This window comes from Bubalus kerabau, chromosome 22 (assembly GCF_029407905.1).
Source record: "Bubalus kerabau isolate K-KA32 ecotype Philippines breed swamp buffalo chromosome 22, PCC_UOA_SB_1v2, whole genome shotgun sequence".
NCBI lineage: Eukaryota > Metazoa > Chordata > Mammalia > Artiodactyla > Bovidae > Bubalus > Bubalus kerabau.
The window spans coordinates 25,908,147-25,934,647 of record NC_073645.1 but is presented as its reverse complement, the minus strand read 5'-3'; the positions used below and the strand labels follow the sequence as shown (position 1 = coordinate 25,934,647).

The 26,501-nt window shown below is 45.4% G+C and overlaps 1 protein-coding gene and 1 pseudogene across 3 annotated transcripts in view; one reads left to right on the top strand and one right to left on the bottom strand.

Moving 5' to 3' along the window:
• Positions 1-26,501, bottom strand: part of WBP1L (WW domain binding protein 1 like) — a 61,298-nt gene that overhangs the window by 23,397 nt on the left and 11,400 nt on the right. The window contains exon 2 of one of the 3 annotated variants that reach the window (XM_055560857.1): positions 16,610-16,657. The exons of 1 other annotated variant lie outside the window; for it this stretch is intronic. In XM_055560857.1, the coding sequence (XP_055416832.1) occupies positions 16,610-16,657 (48 nt within the window). Of the gene's footprint in view, positions 1-13,369; positions 13,584-16,609; positions 16,658-26,501 lie in introns of those variants that run through there. One more of the 3 variants, XM_055560859.1, reaches the window with a different exon arrangement.
• LOC129637159 (uncharacterized) lies at positions 26,292-26,413 on the top strand (annotated as a pseudogene).

The following is a 26,501-nucleotide window of genomic DNA, read 5'->3' as shown; positions in this document are numbered from 1 at the left end:
ATGAACATATTTAGACAACAAAGGCAACAAAATAGAGACGCATTTCCCAAAGTATGGTCCACAGGCCCCAAATCACTCGGGATATTTGTTAAGAATGTAGACTGAGAACCTCTGGGGGTAGAGGCTGAAGATTTGCCTTTTAAAATACACTCTCCTGAGTGTATACATGTATATGTACAGCTTTGCAGTCCACCTGAAACTCCCAACATTGTTAATCAGCTACAATATACTACACAATAAAAAGTTTAAAAAAAAAGTACACTCCCCTGGTTATGCTCACATATATTTAAATTCAACAACCATTGTCCTAAATTTATAACAAACGTACAGCATACACATTTCTTTACCTCTAAAAGTGGAAGAGATAGACTTCCACTATATCTCTTTCTATAATCATAAACACATCCCAACAGTTACCCTCAAGAGTTGTCACTTAGAAACATAGCACATAAAATTACTTATGCTCTCCTGTCTCATTTCATAAAAAAATACAAACAGATCATAATCATAATTTTTTAAAAAGGTGAAAGGTCAGGTAAGCTGCTATCCACACCAGTCCTGCTGCGACCAAAGCTGCACTACAACTGGAGACTCATTAAACAGCCCCCAAACAGAGCAGCCAGCAAAGAAATAAAAACCCATTTCCTGTGTTGCTGTTAGGAACCTGAATAACAAACTCAGAAAAAGCCACTTGATCCTGGTAGGAAAATCCCAGAGCAAAGATCGGAAGTTGCAACATAGACCATGGTTTTATTAAAGGCTACTTGTTGATGTCCCAGTGCATGCAGGCCTGTGGGGTCTGGCCGGTGGTAGCAGCTCAGGACACTGGGTTAACCTGCCACTTTCTCACCCCTGGACACTTACGAGGAAAAACAGTTCTCCCTTGAGGTATCCTGGCAATCCCTCATCACTGGCTTCTTCTGCCATAGAATAAATGCACCGAGAAGTATGCCTTCTTCAGCAAGGGCTGGTGCAAAGCTGAGGGACAAAATAGGAGGGAGCATGTACAAAGCAAGCGGTACTCAGAGAACAGGAAGGCAATTCTACTATAGTGTCTCCACAGCTGGTCAGGAGGGCAAGTCCTTGCGTTCTGTATTAGCTGTATCACTGCCCCTCCTGTTTGAAAGCAGGGATAGCAAACTGCTCACCCATGGGCCACAAAGGGCCACTACTGAGTTCTACGTCCACGTGGTACCTTTGTTTTACAATAAAAAAGGAAAATGAAATTAACTCTCAACATCTTAAAATGAAAAGGATTCATACAGAAATTCTGATTTCCAGCTTCTGAAAATCCCGGGGCCATATTAGATAGGGTTACAGATGTACATGGCCTCTAGCTCCACCTCGGCCTCCCCAAAACCCCTACTGTCCAAAAATCCCTACTGTCCAGAAACCGCATCTGCTTGACTCAAGCATGTCACTGCCTAGCCCCTGTGGGCATCTGATGAGCTCCTCCTGCTCTCAAGCTCAGTAATACCCCATTCATCCTCTCACTCGGAGGCTAAGGCCTGCTCAGAGGCCCAAATATGAATGGCAGACATCTGAACTCTCTAGACCGAGGCTCCAGCTACATCTTACAAGTGCCACACAAAACAGGTACCTAGACAAAGAGGAGGGTCCCTCTTCTCTGACTCAGGAGACGATCTCTAGCCAGTCAGGAAAACCTCCAGCCACAACACTCAGGAAATGAGACAGAGAACCAAGTTCTGCCCAGTGCCTGTGTTTATCAAGCATCTGGCTGGGCGTTTTTATCCAAGTTAAATATTCCTGTCTTTTTACAGGAAACCAGGAAACCGAGATTCAGAGTGATCACACAGTTAGAACAAGTTTTCTGGATCTAAAGCCTGAATTTTAGTGGGAACAAAACCTGAATAATTAGCAGTTATCCTAAACTTTCATGCTGGATGCTGACAGGCACAAAAATGACAGATAAGACATGGACTTTGCCTTTGAGGAACGTTGTAATTATTAAACTGTTAGGTTAAAAAAAAAAAAAAGCTTCTGTTTCAGTTCTTATTGCTGAAAATCTTCCTAAAATATTCAGGTTCATTTTGTGCCTCAAATACAGTCCAATCAACAGAATTCATTCCCTTTCCGCCCCCCACCCCCAATAATGTGGCAAAGCCTCAGAGTCATAATTTGAAGCAATGATGGTTATATACACAACACACACATACCTAGTCAGTTTATATAATACGCATTTTTACAGGACTCAAAAGCTTTTCAAATTTCTTGAACAGTCAGCCTCACCTTTGAGCCTGCCAGCCAGCACCCAACAAGACATCAGAAGTGCTACCACCCTTATCTTACAAAGTAGGAACTGACACCTAGCCTAAGGCTGCAGATGACAGAATTGAGACTGTCAAAACTCGGATCTCCTGACTTTCGGTTCAGTATTCTTTCCATGACTGGGCCCTAGCTCATCAAAGTCTTTGCTTTACCTTGAACATGTCTTGATCAAATCAAATGATCACTTTGCCCAAAAAGAGGTGCAGTTTTCAAGGGGATATGAAATATTGAAGGTGCATGTTAACTTGTTGCTGATGTAATTTGAGAAAGATTCACTACAGTTTCACTGGACAGTGAAGGACACGTGGGGTCTCAGAGCCCTTCTTCACTTTAAGCAAAATTCTAAATGTAACCTTGTTTTTTCCTCAGTAGTTCCATATCACTGCACCAAGCTTTTGTTGGGGGCAAAAGAAATATTAATAATAATGGGACTTGTCTTGTGTGCCTGACTGTCTAAAGACCAGTGCTCAGTCACGTCTGACCCTTTGCAACCCTATGGACTGTAGCCTGCGGCTCTCTGTCCATAGGATTCTCCAGGCAAGAATACTGGAGTAGGTTACCGTGCCCTCCTCCACTAGAGACCAGTACCAGAGATTTATTGCCAGTAGAAAGTTCAAGGAAACCACTGGCTTCTACCTCAAAAAAGGGTTACATTAAAAATGTTACCCCTGAGCGAACAGATACAAGACTTCTTAAAATCGTCAGAATCCAGAGGCTTTCTTCAAAAGACTGAATAACCTTAAAGAACTTTCTGAATTTTAAGACCTGACATCTAAAGATTAAGAGAGACACCAGATGATTTAGAAGAAGGGGAATTTAGCATCCCCCTTTTCTGTTATCAAAGATAGATTATAATGCAGGTCAAGAAGCAATAATTAGAACTGGACATGGAACAATGGACTAGTTCAAAATTGGGAAAGGAGTACATCAAGGCTGAATATTGTCACCCTACTTATTTAACTTCTAAGCAGAGTACATCATGCGAAATGCCCTCCCGGATGAAGCACAAGCTGGAACCAAGAGTGCTGGGAGAAATATCAACAACCTCAGATATACAGATGACACCACCCAAACGGCAGGGAAGTGAAGAGGAACTAAAAAGTCTCTTGAAGAAGGTGAAAGAGGAGAGTGAAAAAGTTGGCTTAAAACTCAACATTCAAAAAACCAAGATCATGGCATCCAGTCCCATTCCTTCATGACAAACAGATGGGGAGACAATGGAAACAGTGACAGATTTTATTTTCTTGAGCTCCAAAATCACTGTGAATGGTGACTGCAGCCATGAAATTAAAAGACACTTGCTCCTTGGAAGAAAAGCAATGACAAACCTGGACAGCATATTAAAAAGCAGAGACATTACTTTGCTTACAAAGGTCAAAGCTATGGTTTTACCAGTAGTCATGTATGGATATGAGAGCTGGACAATTAAAAAGGATGAGTGCTGAAGAATTGATGCCTTCGAACTGTGATGCTGGAGGAGACTCTTGAGAGTCCCCTGGACTGCAAAGAGATCCAACCAGTCAATCCTAAGGAAATCAATCCTGAATATTCATTGGAAGGACTGATGCTGAAGCTGAAGCTCCAATACTTTGGCCACCTGATGGGAAGAGCTGACTCATTTGAAAAGACCCTGATGCTGGGAAAGATTGAAGGCAGGAGGAGAAGGGGACAACAGAGAATGAGTGAGGTTAGATGGCATCACCGACTCAATGGAGGCAATGGACAGAGTTTGAGTAAACTCTGGGAGAGGGTGAAGGACAGGGAAGCCTGCGGAGCTGCAGTTCATGGGTTCACAAAGAGTCGGACACAACTGAGCGACTGAACAACAAAGGGCCACAGCAATAGGCATCCAGCTTGAAATATGGATTGTTATTAAAATAACTGTAGCCTAATGGTTCTTTAGGGCTCCCCAGGAGGCTCAATGGTAAAGAATCTGCCTGTCAAGCAGGAGATGCAGGTTCCATCCCGGGGGTGGGAAGATCTTCTGGAGAAGGAAATGGCAACCCATACCAGTATTCTTGCCTGGAAAATCACATGGACAGAGGAGACTGGTGGGTTATAGTTAGTGGGCTCACAACAGTTGGACATGACTGAGTGACTAAACAACAATTGTTCTTTAAGCTGTATAAAGTTATTGATATTTGGGCAATTCTGAGAGTCTACCCTTCTGGAGGTGGTTGTTCAGATTTTTCAGAGATAAAGTATCAGTTCCAAAAGGGTTTGATTTTATCTACTGGCCATAAAAACTGAACTCTAAACCTGTCCTTGAGAAGGCATAGTTCCTGCTGATTGGGGCAACCAAGATGTTAAGATTCTCAACTTGTGGGCAGATAATGTATATTGCTTAGAAAGCAGCAGGAAAAAGTACCCCTATTTCCTTCCTCTTTATTAGAACATCTCCGTTCGCCCACGCTGAGGCCTGTGGCTTGTGACTGCCTCCTGAGCAGAGTGCCACGCACCAAGCAGCAGTAGTTTTCCGCCCATCCTGTCTCCACCTTGGCTCATCAGCCCTTGGTACCCGCAGGATGAATCCCAGAGAGCCGAATCCACAGATGCAGAACCTACGTATGCTGAAAGCCAAGTGCACACAGTTATTTTACATGGAGGCCTTGAGCAGCCTCAGATATTGGTTATCTGCCGGGCTTGTGGAACCAAACTCTCGTGAATACTGAGGGACAACTGTACTGACATTTGAAGTCAGATAATTCGGGGACGACAGAGGATGAGATGGTTGGATGGCATCACCAACGCAATGGACATGAGTTTGGGTGAGCTCCAGGAGTTGGTGTTAGACAGGGAGGCCTGGTGTGCTGCAGCTCATGCGGTGGCAAAGAGTCGGACACAACTGAGCAACTGAACTGAACTGAACTGAATTCTTTGCTGCGGCGACCCTCCTGTGCATTATAGGATGTTCAGCAGCATCCCTGGCCACTATCCACTAGATGCCAGTATCAACACCCCACTCACCCCTGGCTACTTGTTGCAACAATCAACAATGTCCAAACACTGGTAAAAGTCCCCTGGGGAGGGGACAAATTGCCCTTAGTTCAGAACCACCATTCCAGCCAAACTGAACCACACAACTCAGTGCAGAATCATGTGGCATCCAGTCTTTGTCACCTGATTGTCCTTTGGGCTCCCCGACCACTCTGTAAATTCCCTAAGAGAAGGATGAAGTCAATCTCACAAGTGCACCTACCCAGCGAAGGATTAGACACACAAAAACCTTCAGGAAGTACTCATCCTGGTGACTTGACGATGAAGTAACCCCACAGGCTGTTCCTCCCCCATGTTCCCCACGCCTCTTAGCTACACTGTATAAGCAGCCGCGTGAAGGGATCCTCCAAGGGTTAGGTCAGGGCCGTGGCAACAAAATTTCACATGATGACTTGAGACAGACCTTTGAGACCGACCTATGGCTCCCTGGGCTTATAGGAACCCAGCACAGTCTGAGCCTGGTTCATCAACCCAGAAACTTACTCCCAAGGCAGGGAAATGATTGCACGTTCTATTTTTGTGGGCAGCCCATTCCAGCCTATCCGAGGCTGCCTCACCACACTCCAGAACCACACCCCAAGGAGTGGGAGGTCATAGGTATTCACACTACTGCCTGGGGTGGGGGAGAACCCAAGGATTTCCAAACCCTTGAAGAAAACCATAGGATAGGCTGTGCAATATTTGAAACCAAGAATGAGACCATGTGTCACAGTTCAGTGGAAGCTCCTGAGAACATGTGTGTTAAGCAAGAGAACCAAACAATAAAGAATACTCTGAATCTCTTTATTCAATGCCCAAGGGAACCAATGTCTTCTATGCAACTCAGTCCCAGCAAACAATTCACCACTTTCAGGTAAAGAAGTCACTGTGCCACACTCCAGCTGCCGGTCTTCAATGCCTATCTCCCTCTCTCCTGAGTGTGTATTTTCTGCCACTGCCCCTCCTATCTCTTTTAGTTAAAAGAACAAGACAGGTCAAGCAAGTGACATTGCATTGAATCTCCATTTTCGCAACAGATGCTTCTCCTGAGGTAGGTCCAGGTTCAAGTCCAGTTGAGCCCTTCCCAGAGGAGCAATGGCTACAGAGCAAGCGCAGAAATGGCTAAACCAGGTCAAATTTGCAGGGCATTTCAACTCACTGTTACTACAAATCAATAAATAGAATTAAGATTAGTGCCAAGGAGGAACTGTCATCCAGGTGTTAGGGAGTCAGGGCAGGGGAAGAAACTTTATAGCAGTTTGGTTTTTATTCCCCCCAAGTAGCCCTATATTACTCTTTTCCTAGACTAAAATTTACCTCTTCAAGGAAAAGGGGTGGGAGGGGGTGGATCAAACTCATGGGATATTACTGGAGGAAGTGAATGTTTTCTTTGGCGCCATTCTGGATAAAAGTTTCAAAATCAGCAGATACAGTCTTCTTTTCCACTGAGTTACTTGTCCAGTCTGCTGGTTTCTCTTTGCTTTGATAACAGAAATGTGATGAAAAACAAGCACATTCCTCTAAAAAAGCAGCTTCTTGCAACAGAGACGGTTGGTGGTGGGGGGTGGGGAGCGGGTGTTTAAAAAAGTCACCTGAAAGGCTTGGATGAGAACCACCCTTTCTGTTAGGTGACAGGAGGGAATTGAGGTGTTTATGGAGCTCTCGCTTGTAGTGGTCACAGATTTTTACAAATCAGTTCCAATACGAATTTTAGCTTCCACCTCTGGTAGTACAAACAAGTGCTACCCTGGTATCTGCTGCTTTATTTAAAGCCAGTTCCCTCAAGCAGGGTCTCGCTTACTATGTCCTAAACCTGGTTAGGTTCAATTCAGCTGGTCAGTTGTGTCCGACTCTTTGTGACCCCATGAATCGCAGCACGCCAGGCCTCCCTGTCCATCACCAACTCCTGGAGTTCACTCAAACTCATGTCCATCGAGTCGGTGATGCCATCCAGCCATCTCATCCTGTCGTCCCCTTCTCCTCCTGCCCCCAATTCTTCCCAGCATCAGGGTCTTTTCCAATGAGTCAACTCTTCCCATGAGGTGGCCAAAGTACTGGAGTTTCGGCTTTAGCATCAGTCCTTCCAATGAACACGAAGGACTGATCTCCTTTAGGATGGACTGGTTGGATCTCCTTGCAGTTCAAGGGACTCTCAACTGTCTTCTCCAACACCACAGTTCAAAAGCATCAATTCTTCGGCACTCAGCTTTCTTCACAGTCCAACTCTCACATTCATACATGACCACTGGAAAAACCATAGCCTTGACTAGATGGACCTTTGTTGGCAAAGTAATATCTCTGCTTTTTAATATGCTATCTAGGTTGGTCATAACTTTCAAGGATAAAAAGCCCACACAGGAGGGTAATGGTGACTGGGAACTCAATCCCAGACGAGGAACAGGGCCGTGGGGAGGTGGGCTGACAGCAGATTTGCTGCAGAGACTCCTCCTATGACATGCAAGAGAAGAGACGACACTGAGGACGTCTAGCTCCAGAGTTGCCACCGCCGCACCGGAGCTCTGTGATCTCCAAGAGTTAACTTCGTAGTTTCAGTTGCCTCATACGAGAAAGTTGATAAGAACTCCTACCTCATGGGTGGCTGTCATGATGAAATAATCGAAGTATCATGGCCGGCAGTGTAGGGGTTAAATTAGAAGTTAGCAAATTCCCTCAGCCCTCTCCCTGGGCATGCCCTCGCCACTTGCGGCTCCCTCACAGCACTTTCAGCGTTGTCCTAGGGAGTCCCGAAGATTTCTGACTGTGTCCAGGGAGTAACTAGGGTTCAGCACTCTGGCTACTCTGTCATACTCAGCATCAGGCCATGCAAGGGCCTAACACAAAACTTCCCTGGTGGTCTAGTGGTTAAGAATCCACCTGCCAGTGCAGGAGACATGGGTTTGACCCCTGTTCCAGGAAGATCTCACAAGATGCGGGGCAGCTAAGTCCCTGCACCACCGCTACTGAGCCTGTGCTCTAGAAAGCCACGCACCACAACGAAGAGTAGCCCCTGCTCAGCCCCACTGGAGAAAGCCCGCGCAGCAACGAAGACCCAGTGCGGCTAAGAAACAAATAAATTAAAAAAAAAAAAAAAAAAAGTAAACAGCCCCCTGTGCCTCTACCCAATACGTTCCAACCTGGGAAGGGCACACTGCCTGAAAGGGCCCAGACCCACCACAGCTTCGCTGGGGACGACTTATTTCACTACCAGGGATCATCACACTTCCTCAGTGAGGACATCTCAGGGGATAATTTTCCGAGAGAAAGGCAACATTCGAGGTGCAGAATATAAATTATCGTCTTGATGGATCCAGGCTGCATTCCAGCAATTAGAACTCGCACTGGTCCTTCCACACACCTGCTGTGCAACAACCGAGACCACTGGACTGGGGAAAGGACCACCTGCAAAAGCCACCTTTCCACCCGTGAACCGTGCCGCTCCGCTCCTAACGTCACGCGCCGCCACCTGCGTAAAGCTCCACCATCCGTGAGCTCGCTCTACGCCCCCTACCTGTGAGCACGGGGATAAAGTTTCTACCCCTTTGTATCCACAACATGCTTTGAATAGAACAGGTGCTCAATACTTTTCAGATAGAGATGTTGGTCACAAGAACTTCCAGCATTATAAAATCAATACCTTCTGAATTAAACATGAAATAGAACTCATTCAAATCAGCAGACCAAGAACATTCTGTTGTAATCTTGTTCTTTGAAAATCAGTAATCCATCTGCTAGGTATACAGGATAGATTCCCTCTTAACCAGAAAACTCATTTTCTGATCTTGCCAGATAAGGAAGGGACGGCATGCTCAACTACATGTTCTACCTAAAATGCACCATGTGGTGCCACAGCCCAAAGTACAGCAGGTGATTCTCTTCAGAACTTCAGCCCCAATAAGCACAAACACTGTTCTCTAGTCAACCCTGTAGCTTCCAGGGGGTTGTCTTAGCTGTCCTTTAACTGGAGAACGAACACAGCCTAAGGCTTCCCTGGGGGCTCAGTGGTCAAGAATCCACTTGCCATGCAGGAGACATGGGTTCAGTCCCTGGGTTGGGAAGATCCCCTGCAGAAGGGAATGGCTACCCACTCCAGTATTCTCACCTGGGAAATCCCATGGATAGAGGAGCCTAGTGGGCCACAGTCCATTAGGGCTGCAAGAGTCAGAGGTGCAGGATAAAACTTAGCAACTAAACAACAACAAGGCCTAGCTGCCCTTTATAGACACTGAATTCATGCCACGCTCATTATTGGATTGAGGCCCCTCATGCTTTCCTTCCTTCTCTGTGTCATAAAGGACACCAGTACTTGCTGAAGCAAGGTCCTGGTCTTATCTCAGGAATACCTAATACCAAGACTCATCGATGACAGTGTCCTTTCTCATCTGCAGGAGAAAACAAAAACAACACTCCCAACCTGATCTGTCTGGAATGCTCCTTCCCCGGCTCATAGGTTTGGTAAACTCCTACTCATCCTTCGAGACTCAGGTCAAGTATCACCTTCTCAGGAAAGCCTTCCGTGCCCATCCTGCTCCCCAAGCCTGATGCTTTCCCACCCTCTGCTGTCCTAGTCCCTGGCGGTCCTCTGTTTCAGGCTTAGCACACTGTCTTATCATTATATCCAAGCTACTAAAGTGCAGGGAAGGGGGTGAGGGGTGTGGGCCAAGTTGAGGTGGAATCTCTCCAAGTGTGGCCAGATATTACCAGGTCTGAACCACCTGGGGAACTTAATAGAAATGAAGATTCCTGGGCCCTGGCCCCACACCTACTGAATCTATATTCTAATCACCCCACTCCTAGGTGATTTTTATGCATTTGAGAACTACTGCACTAGAGTGTGATTTCTAGGAATAAGCACGGTGCTTTATTTATCCTCTGTGCCAGATCCACATTCATTAAGTGCAGTGGCATTATTCAGTAGATGCGATGTGCATGAGAATCTTCCACAGAGTAAAAAGCAAAAGGGGACCCAGAGACACGCGTCTCATTTGGTACCTGGGCCACCTAGAAATAAACTTCAGAAAACATGCCCCGGCGGGAGCAATGCATTAATCCAACTCCACTTTCATAGACACTGGTAGATAGCAAGGAAAACACCAGGCTTTGGAATCAAAATGCCTGGGTTTGAATATTTAAAACAAAACAAACCAATCAACCAACCAAACAAAAAAAGCCAAAAACAAATAAACGTTAATGACCTAGCTAGTTTCCCTAGCTAGCTGATCAACCTTGGACAAGTGGCTTACCTCTGTAAGCCTCAGCACAACTACCAGAGAAACAGAATCACAATCCACATAAGATAGGTGTGTTACGTGTATTAGGAGGGAAATAATATATGAAAGCATATGTGTGTGTGTGTGTGTCTCTCTCTCTCTCTCTCTCTCTCGGAGAAGGCAATGGCACCCTACTCCAGTGCTCTTGCCTGGAAAATCCCATGGGCGGAGGAGCCTGTTAGGCTGTAGTCCATGGGGTCGCTAGGAGTCGGACACGACTGAGCAACTTCACTTTCACTTTTCACTTTCATGCATTGGAGAAGGAAATGGCAACCCACTCCAGTGTTCTTGCCTGGAGAATCCCAGGGACAGCAGAGCCTGGTGGGCTGCTGTCTATGGGGTCGCACAGAGTCGGACACGACTGAAGCGACTTAGCAGCAGCAGCATATATATATATACTGAAGCGACTTAGCAGCAGCAGCATATATATATATACTGAAGCGACTTAGCAGCAGCAGCATATATATATATACTGAAGCTACTTAGCAGCAGCAGCATATATATATATATATATGCTATGCTAAGTCGCTTCAGTCGTGTCCGACTCTGTGCGACCCCATAGACGGCAGCCCACCAGGCTCCGCCGTCCCTGGGATTCTCCAGGCAAGAACACTGGAGTGGGTTGCCATTTCCTTCTCCAATGCATGAAAGTGAAAAGTGAAAGTGAAGTTCCTCAGTCGTGTCCGACTCCTAGCGACCCCATGGACTACAGCCTAACAGGCTCCTCCACCCATGGGATTTTCCAGGCAAGAGCACTGGAGTGGGGTGCCATTGCCTTCTCCATATATATATATACACACACACACACACACATAATGTATGATAAAGACTAATAGCGTATATGTTTTGTGTCATTTTCTTAAAAACAGAATTATCACCAAGTAATTTTTAGAAGGCTTGCGTTTACAAATAGCTCCAATAAAGAACACAGCTTCACTGTCAGACACAGAAATACTGGAAATATACAAAATTATGTTACCAAAGATACTCAGGGTTTTCACAGGCCAAGTTTGAATCACAGAAGGCTGGGGTAGAAAGGGCCTCAGGAGGTCCTCAAGTCCAGCCCTCTACCAGGAACCCATTCAGAAACAAGAACGCAGATTCACCCCTGCTGTGCAGCCTCTGAGACGCTCCCCACAACCAACCCAGTCCTTCATGCCATGCCACCCAGCTCTGCATCCTCTCACTCAACTGTGCGGAGGTTACTGGACATGGCACAGATTATAGTAATTACTACAGTACGGATTACAGGAAGCAACGGCCTCCTAAGTCGCAGTCAACAAACAATGTCCAAATCCCAGGGCAAGAGCTCCTGCCATCATATCCTCCACCTCTGCTAGCAGTCCTCTAGCTTCTAGTTTCCTTATGTTTTTACTAAATGCCTATTCTCAGTTAGCCAAAGTGCTAGTGTTTTAAATACATTCTTCCGTCAAATTCTCCCAATAACTCTTCCAGTAGGTTTTATTATTTTCAAGACGAGGTTCAGAGCAGTTATGCAGCCTCTGAGACCCTGCGGGGGAGCCAAGATACAGAGGCAGGTCTTTCTGGCTCCCCAGGCCTACTCTTTCCACTGTACCAGGCAGTTTCCAGCTGCTATTCCCCACCTGCTGACATAGCATGAGATGCTTCCTATTTCCAACACTGCTCAAAATCCTCGCCAGGGCTTACTCTGCCCACAAGTCAAAAGGACAGCCCTTCCTGAGGGACAGAGGAAGTGCTCCAATCGGGTCCCCACTCTCTCTGCCTGTCTCTGCATCAAAGGAACTCTGAACAGTAACAAAAGCAGTAATAGAACATGTGGAGCTTTTCAGAAAAGCTTACTTTTAGGAGAATTTCAGGCCACCCAAGGGACACTCTAGCCCTGTTCTAAGCGTGAGGTTAAACAGCAGTCCCTAGAAGCATATATATTTCTTTTGTAAGACTCTGGTTTGATCACATCTGTGGCTTTTTCTCACCCAGGAACAGGCAGCAGAAGGGTGTCTGTCTGTCCCCACCCCCGCTTACAGCCGCTGCTGATTACAGCTACACATTCCGATACAGACATGCCTCTCAGACCAAAGAGGGGGCGGGGGTGGCCTGATCTCAGAAGCCCTGGAACAAGTGGTTGGCAACAGCTGTGTTCTCAGAAGACCGCAGTTGGTCGCTACTGTTTTCTCATTCCACACTAGGTTACCGGCTATAACTCAAGTGCCCCTACTTCAAACGGCGGCTCGCAAAGTACTCAAGTCTCTGCCACAGGGGTCTGCTGACTTGGAAAAATCCATCAGGAAGACCAGAGTGTGGTCAGTCCCACCCCCACCCCTCTGAGACATTCAGGACGTCCCTCGGACCCACAGCCCTGACCACAGGCTTAAAAGGAGAAAGTCTCTAAAAGGAGCCCTTCCCTTTAAAAGAAGGCCCCCCACCCCAACTCAGAATCTCTTCAGAAGCAGAGAACTGTGAAGAAATCTCTGCTCACTAACCCAATCAAAATGGAGAAGGAATAAAAGGGGTTTTGATCAGGAATCCTGTTCCGCCTCTCCCCCTCCCGGCCTCACCCCTCAACTGTTTCCTCACTAAGGCTTTGGCAATGGTTTTACGGTGTCTCATGGAAAATCAGAACAGATAATCCAGCAAGAGCTCAGGGATACATGGGGGTTAAGAACCCGGTGGCCAGGAGAGTAAGAAGCAACTAGAAAGCAGGAAGAAAAGCCTGGAAAATTCTGTAAGGGAGCTGGCCTGCTATAACTGCGAGACATTTTCTAAAAGGCTCCCTCCACCCAAAGCAGGAGTGCGATAAGTAAGCTCCCACCCTCTTCCCTTTCCGAACCCAATCCCCAGACCACCCGTTTCATTACCTGTCTAAGACCCAAAAGGAAAGGCATCCTGCAAGAGCATCGTCCACACTAACGTTGGGAACAAAGGGCTTTTGAAAAGTTAAGGTCTTGGAAGGAGCATTTCCCCTGGCGGGTCTGGTGCTCAGCGTTCCCGGTTACCCGGCCTTCCTTAGCAAAGAAGAAAAAGTAAACAGAGTCCTGGGACCAAGCGGGCACTCTTCCTCCTGCTCTCCTGGCTGCTCCCCCCGCCTGGCTCCGACCCACCCCCACCTTCTCGTGACATATCTCAGACGCAGCAAAGCTGAAGCTGTCTGCCAAGGGGGAAATGACATCAGTTCAGGCACGGCAGAAAAAACTCCAGACAGCTGCTGTAGAATACTGAGAAGGATGTGCTGCAAACCCACGAAGTCCAGCTCTGGACCCACCTAGGGCTGGAGCCGACAGTGAGGGGGGACAAGGCTGCTGCCCCCTCCCCTTTGTTCCCCTTGGCTCTGAGCAGGCTGGACTGTACATAAATCAAGGTTTTAACGCTGCAAAGAGCTACATTTCTCTGAATAATGACGGGATTCTAAGAGCTCCCAGGGAATTGTTTCTCCTCCTTGGTTAAGAAAACAGGGCCCAGGAGCTGTCAGTTTCACAGAAATTTCCCCACCCCACCTCTGCCAGAACCCGTGCTCAACAGTGCACCGTGCCTGGCTGTTCCAACTTTCTCAAGAGATGGATGCAATTCAGAGAGGGCTGGGAGAGGCACCTCTTTCCCAGCGAAGGTAGGACATGTTACCTTGGGTGCTGACCTCTCGAGCCCTCGCTCTGACAGGAGAGTTTATGTTTCATAAACAGACTGCATGTACAGGTGCCAACATCTTTCCTCACTTGTCTTACAAAAGGTACAACAAGTCCCACCGCAGCCTCCAAGTTGCCAGTGAAGCAGATCTCTATATTTAAACTGACTCTTGCTTCTGAAAAGTTCACTACCTCAGGTTTGTCAGACTTTCTTCTCTAAGTGCAGTTTATGGAGAAATGGCTCTCTACAGGCAAGCTTTTGTACAGGAAGCAAAGGCCCCAGGGTTGGCGTCCTCACCTGACTTTTCCCAGTCAGCAGTGTAAGCCAGCTCTTGACTGGCTAGCGTTCCCTAAACAGCAGGTCACACTCACTCCCTCCAGCCGTGAAACCTTTAGCAAAGACAACAGTAGCAAGGGTCTGTGTTTGGATTTGGACTTGCAGAAACGATGCACAAGGAGAACAATCTTCAGAGGAACGTTGTAAACCCAAAGTTACTTTCTAATAACTTTCTAGGCTGCAGATTAATGATATTTCCATCACTCAAAGCAAGTATATCTCATCTTTTTATTTTCTGCAACAGTTTTCTTTCAGTGATACTCAGCAAAGGCCCCCGTGGGACTGGCACTGTGCTGGGCAGACCCAGGTAAATAAAAAATGATTCTTGCAAATTATTTTTCACCTCTATTATCTTTCATTTCTACTGAGGACAATAAATTAGCAGTACATAACACTTACAGCAAGGTGACTTGCCAAAAGTACTTTTCAATCATTAGTGAAACCAGCCAGACACACAATGTACTTGCTGCAGGTCTCCCACTGACGGTCAAGGTCACATCGACTTTCCTGACAAGGAAATGAATAAGCCAAGCCAGCTGGGCCATTTCCTGGAGTCTCACAAAGAAATGACCAGCAGCCTCATTGCTATGGAGAAGGGAAGAGGGGTGAAGTGGCTTCTGCCACTGCAGGTGTTTGGGGAGTAGGAAGCCATTCTTCAGCGAATATGTACCCTCAAGATGCGGTCATCTAGTCTAGCCCATGCCTTGTTTCTACCCTCACACACAGGATGAACAGCCAGCCAGGCAGGCCTGGACACTCAGACACATCCCTCTGGCGAAGAGAGAAGAGACAGCTTTCCATGCCCTCTTTTCATTTCCTCAAATATAGACCATCCTCAAACACACCCAGCATTATTAACTTTGACAATAAAACTACTGGAAAAGGCATCCTCAACCCCTCCTGGGCAACTCTGCTCTGAACCTACCTGACAAGACAGCATGACACCCACAGCTCTATGGAAAGAGTACATGGTGTAAGCGTACTATTCATTCATTCATTCCACACCTACTGAACGCCCACAGCCAGGCACTGGTGTAGGAGCTGGAGGTACCTCTGTGAGCAAGACAGTCAAAAATCCTTGCTCTAATGGACAAAGGGAACTTTCCACATTTCTAAATAATATTTATCAGCAGTCATCTCTGATTAAATGGAACTGCAACAAGATTACTAGAAATTAAAAAATAATTTTGTCAAAGTTCAATCTAAATGATCAAAATTGCAACACAGGCTTCCCAATTTCCTTGCAACCTAATAAATCATTCTTTTAAGGATGCTACTCAAGACAGTGTTTCTAATTAGCATTTGTCAACTTTTTTCTTTTTACAAGATTATAAGATTCTGCGTACAAGGCAGCATTAAACCGAAAACAACATCACATACTCTAACAAAGTGACCACTGAGAATGGCATCTTCCTCATTGATCTACTTTTCCTTGCCCCTAGTCCTTGACCAACCCTCACTGAGCTCTAAAATTTGGGGGATGAGGAGAAAGAACAGCTGAAATGGCAAATGCAGGCATTCCCAGGAAGGCAAGTTCACATTTTGCCATGACTTACAAATATTACCACAACCCAGGGACAAAGTAGTCAATTTGGGGATTTAAGAAGCAAAATGATAATCAGTAGTTTCTACTAGTCTGAAAAAAGATTCTTTTATATAAGTGATCCAGGTTCATACATGGTGGACCAAAGCTAAGTCAAATACATCTTCAAACCATTTTAGTCATCTCCCTGACACAATGTAGAATTTGATTCAATGCTGAATTCACCAACTTAAAAAATGGGAGGGAGGGGGAATTCTCTGGTGGTCCAGTGGTTAGGATTCTGTGCTTCCACTGCCAAGGGGTACGGGTTCCATCCCTGGTCAGGGAACTAAGATCCTACACGCTGCAAGTCACACTAAACCAGAACTGACCAGCATTATGCTGTCAAAATGTTCTAGTTTAATAACTGTTTATGGCCCTGAGTAGTGACAAAGATAGTAATGCTGAAACCCTTTGCATTAATTTATTAAAGACGACATACTGCAACAGCTATACTTCTCTGATAGCTCAGTCGGTCAAGAATCCGCCTGCAATGCAGGAGACCCTGGTTCGAGTCATGGGTCGGGAAGATCCGCTGGAGAAGGAATAGGCTACTCACTCCAGTATTCTTTGGCTTCCCTTGTGGCTCAGCTGGTGAAGAATCCACCTGCAATGTGGGAGATCTGAGTTCAATCCCTGGGTTGGGAAGATACCCTGGGGAAGGGAATAGCTACCCACTCCAGTATTCTGGCCCGGAGAATTCCATGTACTGTATAGTCCATGGGGTCACAAAGAGTTGGACACGACTGAGCGACTCTCACTCACTCACTCATTGCAACATAATATATATTCATAGCTAGTGAAATTCATTCCTTCACTATAGTTGATTTAAGAATCTTTTGGCAACATTTTCCTAGGCAGCCTATGCATTTATCATCCTTAAATTCTGAGAAAGGGCTTCCCTGGTTGTTCAGTGGTAAAGAATCCACCTGTGGATGCAGGAGACACAGGTTCAATCCCCGCTCCAGGAAGATCCCACATGCCAAGGGGCAACTAAGCCTGTGCACCACAACTACTGAGCCTGTGCTCTAGAGCCTGGGAGCCACAAACACTGAACCCATGAGCTGCAACTACTGAGGTCTGCATGCTAAAAGCTTGTGCTCATCAACAAGAGAAGTTACCTCAATGAGAAGCTCATGTACTGCAGCTAGAGAGCAGCCCCTGCTCACTGCAACTAGAGAATGCCTGCACAGCAACCAAGACCCAGCACGGTTAAAACTAAATAAATAAAACTTTAAAAATACATATTAAAAAAAAATTCTGGGAAAGAGGCAGGGAGAGATAAGTTATTTGCTAGTACTGACAATGAAACCAGCCTTTATGTTAAGAACTTTCATTTAACCAACATCTCATGATCTCATCATGTAGGTATTAATATCCTTACTGCTCAGCTGTAGAAACTGAGGCATATGGAGACCTGCCCAAGGTCACATAGCAGGCAGAGTAAGAGCAAGGATCTGAATGACGTCTCTGGCTCCAAAGACTCTTTCCTTTACAGTAATACAGGAGTCATGATATTAGACCAGAAGTGACCAGTAAAGCAAAAACCAGAACTGAGGGTCAGCTAAACGCTAAGCAGACACTCATGTCCCCATTCAGCGCTCTAGAACCCTCTGTAAGATTGTCACTTACCACTGGATCTGACAGTGGTGTTCCCAAGGATAGGGTCAGGGCCTCGCATTCAGACCGACTCTGGGGCCTGAGCTCCATGAGGTAAAAGACTAGGACAATCCTAAAGTTCTCAAAAGTTCCCAACATGCAACCGGTCCCCACACAAGAAGCAAGGTGGCATGGAAGGTCTTCCATGCCTTGGATCTCAGGTAACCTGGTGAAATGTTCATTGGCCAGCAGAGGCTAAAGGAGCCTAGGGCTGAAGGCTCTGAGTTTCTCATTTCGCAATCAAGGAATCTGAAGAAAGAGGGTTTTGTCAGAACAAGATAGCAACTGCCAGCTTCCAGGGCAGGAGTTAATCTCCAGACCTAAAGCCTTTTATTTCCAGACGCTTTGAGTAGAGGCTGTGATGCAGACACAGAACATCTAAGATAAAAATAAAATACCTTTCTTATCACTCTCAGGCTGTCTACAAGCACATTTAAATGTCTTCGAGTTCTGACTCAAAAAATGCAGAAATGAATACTTACCCAAACCCCAGATTGACAGGAGCGCCACAATCAAAGTCAAACCAAGACATCATGTCATGAATGCAAGGCTGGGCATCAATAAAAGGATCCTGAAGTAATTATTTTGGGGAATGCCATAAGAAGAATTCCAAGCCCAGAACAAAGATTTGCAGAAGCTTGCCAAGTAGAAATGTTAAGGACTGCTCAGCTGCCAGAAATCAGGAATACTAACTTATCTGTGTCCTGGGGCTGGACAAAGGCAGACAAGGAGCAAGCCTGCCGAGGCAAGGTAACACACCTCTCCTGGGTTCCGAGAGGGACAAGGAGTTCTACAAGGCACAGGGCTTGTTTCTTCTACAAGGCCTCCGTGAAAACCCGGGGATGCTCTCCTACTGCTTTCCTGAGTTTTCCCAGAAGTTGGCTGGGTAAATAGCCCACGACTGCAGGACACATTCACTTGTTAAACATCAGATGATATATTTCAGAGAGGGAGAACCTGAACCTATGTTGCTATCTCATATTTTACAGATGACAAACATGCGCTTCAGTGTAGTCAGGTAACTCTTTCAAAAACACACACCTAGTAGGCACTTGGAGCCGGCATTTCAGCCAGACCTGTGTGGTTGGACAAAATGGCTTGAACACGCATGGACACAGTGTTTTGATATTACACCCGTCACTTCCCCCTCTTCTGTGACATGATAGTCACAGTCACGTCCAGCCACCAGGATAGACCACGGGGATGGGAAAGATCACTACTGGATGAACTGGCCTTGCCCTGAAGGAGTGACTTACGCAATTACACAGTGCGGGAGAAAAGACCTCAGACAGAAACAAATGGCACCCTATAATAAAAGTGAGGAAAGGAGGAGAGCCAGAAGTGTAAGAAGAGCTTGAAGAAAGGAAGCTGTTGAGGGACAGACTGGCCAAAGAAAGTGTCACCGTGAGACGGCTAACTAAAAAAAAAAGTAGGGTTTGGGGGAGAAGGTGAAACACTAAGCAAGGCCAAGCATGACCAAAAGCATGAAAACAAGGGCACACAGGGCATTCAAGAAAGGCCGAAGAAGATGAAGCAAAGATCAGCTGGTGGGACAGTGCACAGGCCAGCACATATGTCTGTTTACTGAGCACCTGTAAGTGGTACAATTTTTCTTTCTGATGACTATGGCAGCACTATAAATGTCAAGGGCAGGAATTCCTATTTTGTTAAGTAAGTTAAGTATCTTGGTTCTCTTGCTGTTTAATTACATTTACTCCTAAAATATGATAAATCTTGAATCTGATTTTGTGGGGGGATGTGGGAGGTGCAAGGAAGACATCCATGCAATGCTGCTACTGCTGCTAAGTCGTTTCAGTCGTGTCCGACTCTGTGTGACCCCATAGACGGCAGCCCACCAGGCTCCCCCGTCCCTGGGATTCTCCAGGCAAGAACACTGGAGTGGGTTGCCATTTCCTTCTGTAATGCATGAAAGTGAAAAGTGAAAGTGAAGTTGCTCAGTCATGTCCGACTCCTAGAGACCCCATGGACTGCAGCCCACCAGGCCCCTCCATCCATGGGATTTTCCAGGCAAGAGTACTGCAGTGGGGTGCCATTGCCTTCTCCATGCAATGGTACAGCCTTCATCTTTTAAATAGAGAGAGAAGTCAAAGTAGCAGAAGCTGAAACTGGTTTACAACAGCTTCCTAAGGTTTCTGCCTCCTGCTTATCTGCCCCTTAACAAGAAAATCCTTTTCTGTTGACAATCAATCACTCTGTTGGTATTTATTACCTTAGTGGATAAATATTTACTGTCTTCTCTGGAAAGTCTAGGGGTCTCTGAAACTTACCACTAACCAGGAGCTGTCACTGATGGTTAATGAGCTGCTGCTGGGTCTACAGTTTTAGCTTTATCAAGCACAACAGCAGCCTTGTTTGTTTTTATACCAAAATGCTAGGTTCATTCTTCCTGCCCTGAAAACAGTTCAACCTCAACCAAACTGGCAAGTAGCCAAGAACTACAGGAAAATCAGCAAGCTACAACTAAGGCTGTCCCCAGAAAGATTTCATGTCTCCTCACAAACTGCTCTCTAAACCAAAAATCGGAATAAGAAAAAAGGGGGGACCTAGGTCACACCAAATACATGATACACACACACGTGACCTGGAAAGAGAACTCCGTTTAGGGAAATTAGACTTCAAGGCCTCCACTAAATCTGATTTCAGCTTCTACTTAGGGACAGGACAGAGAGAGACTCAACCCACTTTTGGTGAAATGGTGGCAGGCCCCTGGAAGGGCCAACATCATGTCATTTTATTCAACATATCTCAACTCTGAGGACCTGCAAGCAGCTCTGGGCTCTCCGGGTGCAAAGTCATAAGAGCAAGTGTGCAGACTCTCCAATGTAAGATCTCGGTTGTGCTTTATAAGAAGATCCGCTCCTTGTCTATGTGTCAGCAAAGTCATTTATTCTCAGGCCTATCTCCTCTTGTATAGTATAAACAACTAAGGGCAAGGTACATAACTTTCATTTCTGTGTTGCTCACAGTACCAAGCAATGCATCGCACAAAGCAGGCCTTCAAGAAAAGACAGTCACATGGATGAGGGAATTGACAACTACAGAGAAAATGGTAAAAATGAAGTTAATACAGCTAAACCCGAAACATTAGGGCAGGTGACTTTTTCCTGGTCACAGAAACCTGAAAAACAGCTGAGCGATAAGGGGAGCACCTGGATGGTACTCTGAGCTCATAAGGCTTGATGAAGGGATTGGGAAACCCTCTGGTTATCCACCTCCAATTTTCTCAGCTGAGGAATTTAAAGCACTTAAGCCATCTCAAAAGCCAAACTCCCTTCCTCAAGGTACAGCTGGGACATGACTGAACACCCCAGTAACAGTTTTTCAGTTATGGGGAATGGGATGAAGCGGGTCCTGGTTTTGTCTCCCATTCACCAGAAATTCCATTAGCAACACCAGGAAGTTTCCTTTTCTGCTTAAAGGACTATGAGACTTAATAAGGCCTAGCTGGAAACACAGCTCCTGGCACCAAGCCTTTTCTCATTTCCTAGATCTTATGTAAATCAAATATTACCTCCTCCTTCCTTAGGGTATTTGGTAACCAAACTTTCTTCAGGTCTAAGATTTCATGGTCAAAAACACCAGCAGAAAACTTTAAGACAACTTATCCTTCCCAGAAGATGTAGGGAGTGTGGAAACTTCTGGAACATGCACGTCCATAGCCCAAGTAAGATGATGACTGAGGTGGTGAAACTGGAGAGGGAATCACACCAGATGCCAAGGATGCTGGACCTTTCATCACATTATGGCCAACCAAGGCCACACCTGAACCCTGTGGATTCCCAGGCCACAGGATGACAGCAGTATGTAAACCAACTTCAAAGACACTTTGACCATGGGTCCAAATCATGAAGAAAGCATGAGAGCAAAGCAAAGGTGGGCAGGCAGACCCTACTCTGTATGCCTAACGTCTAGGGCAGAAAATGCTGGAAGGGCCTCTGAGAAAGCATCCCATCACAGCAAGAAGTCAGTGCAGGCTACTCTACCTCTCGGGAAAAAAGGCAGCACGTACCAATATCCTATTTTATATTCACCGTTCCGAAGTCCTTCACTTTGCTCAAGATGCATATCCTTGGCAAGGTGCGCTCAGTATTATAGAAAAGGAGGCACTGACCACCGAGAGACACAATAAAGCATCATTCTTGCGAAGAATTCAAGGTTTATAAACTACTTTCACATCTCTTTTCGTTGTTCCTTACATCAGCTGATGATGGGGCCAGGCAGTTACCACCACTCCCACTTGCCGGACAGTACACCAAAGGTCTGAGAATGCTAGGTGACCTAGGGCTAGACCGACGGTTTCTAACTGAAGGGGCAGAGGTCTTCCCGTAGAATCCCAGTGAGTGACCGCCTACAGGCAGACTTCCCTGCAAGCTAGACTCTGTCAGGGCTCTGGCACTCTACCACTCCTTCTCATGACCCTGGGCCAGTTACTTCACCTCTCTGAGCCTACACTACTTCTATCAGCATCACCCAGAGGCCGCTCCAAGGCAGCTATTTCTGTGATAAGATGCTCACATGGTTGAAGAAGTTTACAGTCTCTTTTAGAGATTCACGGTGCATGTGCTTTACAGTTAAGCCTCCGAAGGGTCCCACGGTTAAGCAGCTTCTTTAACCCTAAGCCTCCTACACTTCAAACAGCACAGCCTTTCTTACTGAACATTTGTTCATAGAATCATTATCTTAGCGCGTCTTTCAGCCTCCAAATTCTGTTTTCCATCTCTGCTCATCAGTCGTGAACTGCCCCCCCCACCCACATACTGTACCCTGAGGGCAGGCATAGTCAGTCAGGCTCTGGATGGGGGACACTGTGCTCTGGACAGCTGAAAGACAAGCCATGCGGGCTGGTCTCCTCTATTCCCCGTGTTTCTCTGAACCTCTGTGCAATCTCTGATAAGAACAGGATTTTTCCAAAACCTCTCCCTACACAATCAGAAGTTTATCTTTCACTTTATATACTGGGCACAGACTAGAAATGGATGCATGTGTCCCCCACCCCCTAAAAAAAAAGACAAAGATTCCAGAGGGATAAAGGAGAGGACTGCCATGATTAAAACTTCACCACTAGAGCTGTTTAAGTAAAAAAAGAAAGACCTGTGGTTGGAAGAGCACTTTTTGATACTCATAGGACTGAAGGGTGTCGCTGGGTAGTATAACTTTTTTAAAGTGGTGTAACTCTTCTGGATAATTCCTTATGAAAACAGAAGAACTGTCATAATTAGCTGAATTTTCTCATTAGATTTTTACCTCTAGATCCAAATTAAATTTTCACATGCAAGATCCTCTCCTGTAATGTTAAGGAATTATTGTCAAGTTTTTAGGGTGTGGTATGGGAGAGCGGTTATGTTCTGGAACAAAGGCCTTTTATCTTTTAGAGATTCAAACGGAACTATTTATGGTTGAGATGATAGAAGTCTGCAACTTGCTTCAAAATAATTGCAGTGGGGAATGAATGGAAGTGAAAGTAGATATAGGTAAAAACAAGACTGGCCAAAATGCTAAATTGCTGAAGTTAGGAGGTAGGTACGTAGGTACTTCATTGTATTATATCATTCTCTTTAGTGTTATTTTTGCAAATGTTTAAAATGCTCCATAGTAAAATAAATAAAGGATCTTATTCTGAATAATGTCCATTTTTTACCCTAAATAATATTAAGTTTAGAAAGCCCTAAAAGAACTAGGGAACACCAAAAGCTTGAGTAACAAAAGAACATAAAGTGACATTGATCAAAATTAAAAACAGCTGTATTTTAAAGGACACCATCAACAAAGTGGGAAAAAATCAACAGAGAACAGGGAAAAAATATTTGCAAACCATTTATCTGATAAGACATCAGATAATGATATCTGATAAGTATTAACTGTGGGATTCTTCAGAGGCTTAACTGTAGAACACATGTATCATGAATCTCCACAAGAGATGGTAGAAGACTCTGGCCAAGAGAAGGCAGACTCTGTGGGCCTCTTACAGCAGAAATTACTGTCTCAGAGCCACCTCTAAGCCAGCTCAAATAATTGGCCCCGGGTCATGAGAATCAGAGGTAGCATGGCTAGGTGTAGAGTGCCAGAACCCTAACAAAGTCTGGTTTTAAAGGAAAATCTCTCCTTGAGCACTCACTCACTGGGATTCCATGGGAAGGCTGCTGTCCCTTCAGTCAGATAAGACTGCTTATTTTAAAATAAGCCAAGGATTGAACAGGCATTTCTCCCAAGAATATAAGCAAATGACCAATAAGAACACAAACAGACGCTCAGCATCACTAGTTATTCAGTTCAGTCACTCAGTCGTGTCCAACTCTTTGCGACCCCATGAATCACAGCACGCTCCTCCTGCCCCCAATCCCTCCCAGCATCAGAGTCTTTTCCAATGAGTCAACTCTTCACATGAGGTGGCCAAAGTACTGGAGTTTCAGCTTCAGCATCATTCCCTCCAAAGAAATCCCAGGGCTGATCTCCTTCAGAATAGGCTGGTTGGATCTCCTTGCAGTCCAAGGGACTCTCAAGAGTCTTCTCCAACACCACAGTTCAAAAGCATCAATTCTTCGGCGCTCAGCCTTCTTCACAGAACCACAATGGGATGCACCCACCAGGATGGTTATGATTATTGGAAAAAAAAAAAAAGGCAACAGTGTTAAAGAGTATGTGGAGAAGCTAAAATCCTAACAAATTGGTAGTAGGGATATATAATGGTGCAGCCACTATGAAAAACAGTTCCTCAAAAGTTAAACAGAGTGATCATATGACTTAGCAATTCCACTTCTAGGTATATAACCAAGAGAAAGAAAACATATGTCCACTCAAAACTTGTATATTCATGTTCAAAGCAGCATTATTCATAATAAACCAAAGTGGAAAGAGCCCAAATGTCCATCGGTTAAGAACTAAATGTGTTACATACATACAATGGAATACTAATTGGCCATAAAAAAGGAATGACATATGGCAGCAACATGGATGGACCTAAAGATCGTCATACTGAGTGAAGTCAGAGACAAATATCATATATCACTTATATGCGGAATCTAAAAAATTGGTACAAATGAACTTATTTGCAAAACAGAAATAGTCACAGATGCAGAAAACAAACTATGGTTACAGATTAGGATTGCCAAATACACACTGCTATATATAAAATAGATAACTAATAAGGACCTACTGTATAGTACAAGGAAATTGTCTCAACATTCTGTAATGACCTACATGGGGAAAAAAATCTAAAAAAGGAGTGGATATAGGTATATGTACTCTTTGGAAGGACTGATGCTAAAGCTGAAACGCCAGTACTTTGGCCACCTCATGTGAAGAGCTGACTCACTGGAAAAGACTATGATGCTGGGAGGGATTGGGGGCAGGAGGAGAAGGGGACGCCAGAGGATGAGATGGCTAGATGGCATCACTGACTCGATAGACGTGAGTCTGAGTGAACTCCGGGAGTTGGTGATGGACAGGGAGGCCTGGCGTGCTGCGATTCATGGGGTTGCAAAGAGTCAGACACGACTGAACGACTGAACTGAACTGATAACTGATTTACTTTGCTGTACAGCAGAAATGAACACCAGCTTCCCTGATGGCTCAGCAGTAAAGAATCCATCTGCAATGCAGGAGACATGGGTTCAATCCCTGGATCGGGAAGTGCCCCTGCAGGAGGAAATGGCAACCCACTCCAGTATTCTTGCCTAGAAAAAATGCCATAGACAGAGGAGCCTGGCAGTCAATGGGGTCACAGACAGACAGACACAACTGAGCAAATAAGCACACATGCACGGAGAAACACAACATTGTAAATCAACTATACTCCAATGAAAATTTTTTAAAAAGGAGTGGCTTACTGACACATTACAACATGGATGAACCTTGAAAACACGATGCTAAGTGAAAGAAGCCAGTCATAAAACAGCACATGGTGTATGATTCCATTTACCTGAATTGATCAGAATGGACAAGTCCACAGAGACAGAAAGTCAATTAGTGGTGGCCAGGGATTTGGGGGATCTTGGAAGGAGGGGTGGGAATGACTGCTGATAACAGCGCTTCTTTTGTGATTGATGAAAATGTTCTGAAATTAGATAGTGGTGATGGTGGCCCAAACTTGTGAATATACTAGAACTCACTGAATTGTATATTCCAAAAGAGTGAATTGTATGGCATGTGAATTACATCTCAATAAAGCCGTATTAGGTCTGGCATCCTGCAGTCCATAGGGTCGTAAAGAGTTGGATGCGACTGAGTGACTCAACAACAAAAGCTGTATTTCAAAAATAAAATAAAAGCAAGCCTCAGAAAGCACTCTCAACTCAGAACAGGAAGTACCAAATGGAGGTTGGGGACTGGTGTCAAGAAGCCTCAGGGAGCCCCTCAGCTCAGTACAGTACATTGTGAGCTGAGAGCAGCCAGATCTGCAAGTGGCAGTGCTGGGGACAGAATGAACGATGATCCAAAACCCCCCACTCTTTTCCTTGCTCAAGAGGGTACAATGGTACGTATATCAGAATAATAGCATATATCCTAACTTACCTTCTCTAAGAATAAATAATCTCACACTTTACTATTAGAAACCAATTGTTTTGCAGCTAATTAAGCTGATCATGGGGGCCTGGTGCAAAGGCTGCAAACACTGCCTCCTCGGTAGTGTATGCAGCCTGTTGCCTGTACTAAAAGGTTGCTCAAAGGGATCCTGGAGACAGCCCTTTCCAGGACCTTCAAGACTGGCATGCTGTCCCTAGTCAAGGTTCCAGACAGGTAGGCTCAGTGTCTTTGGAAGGCCTCAGTGGCCA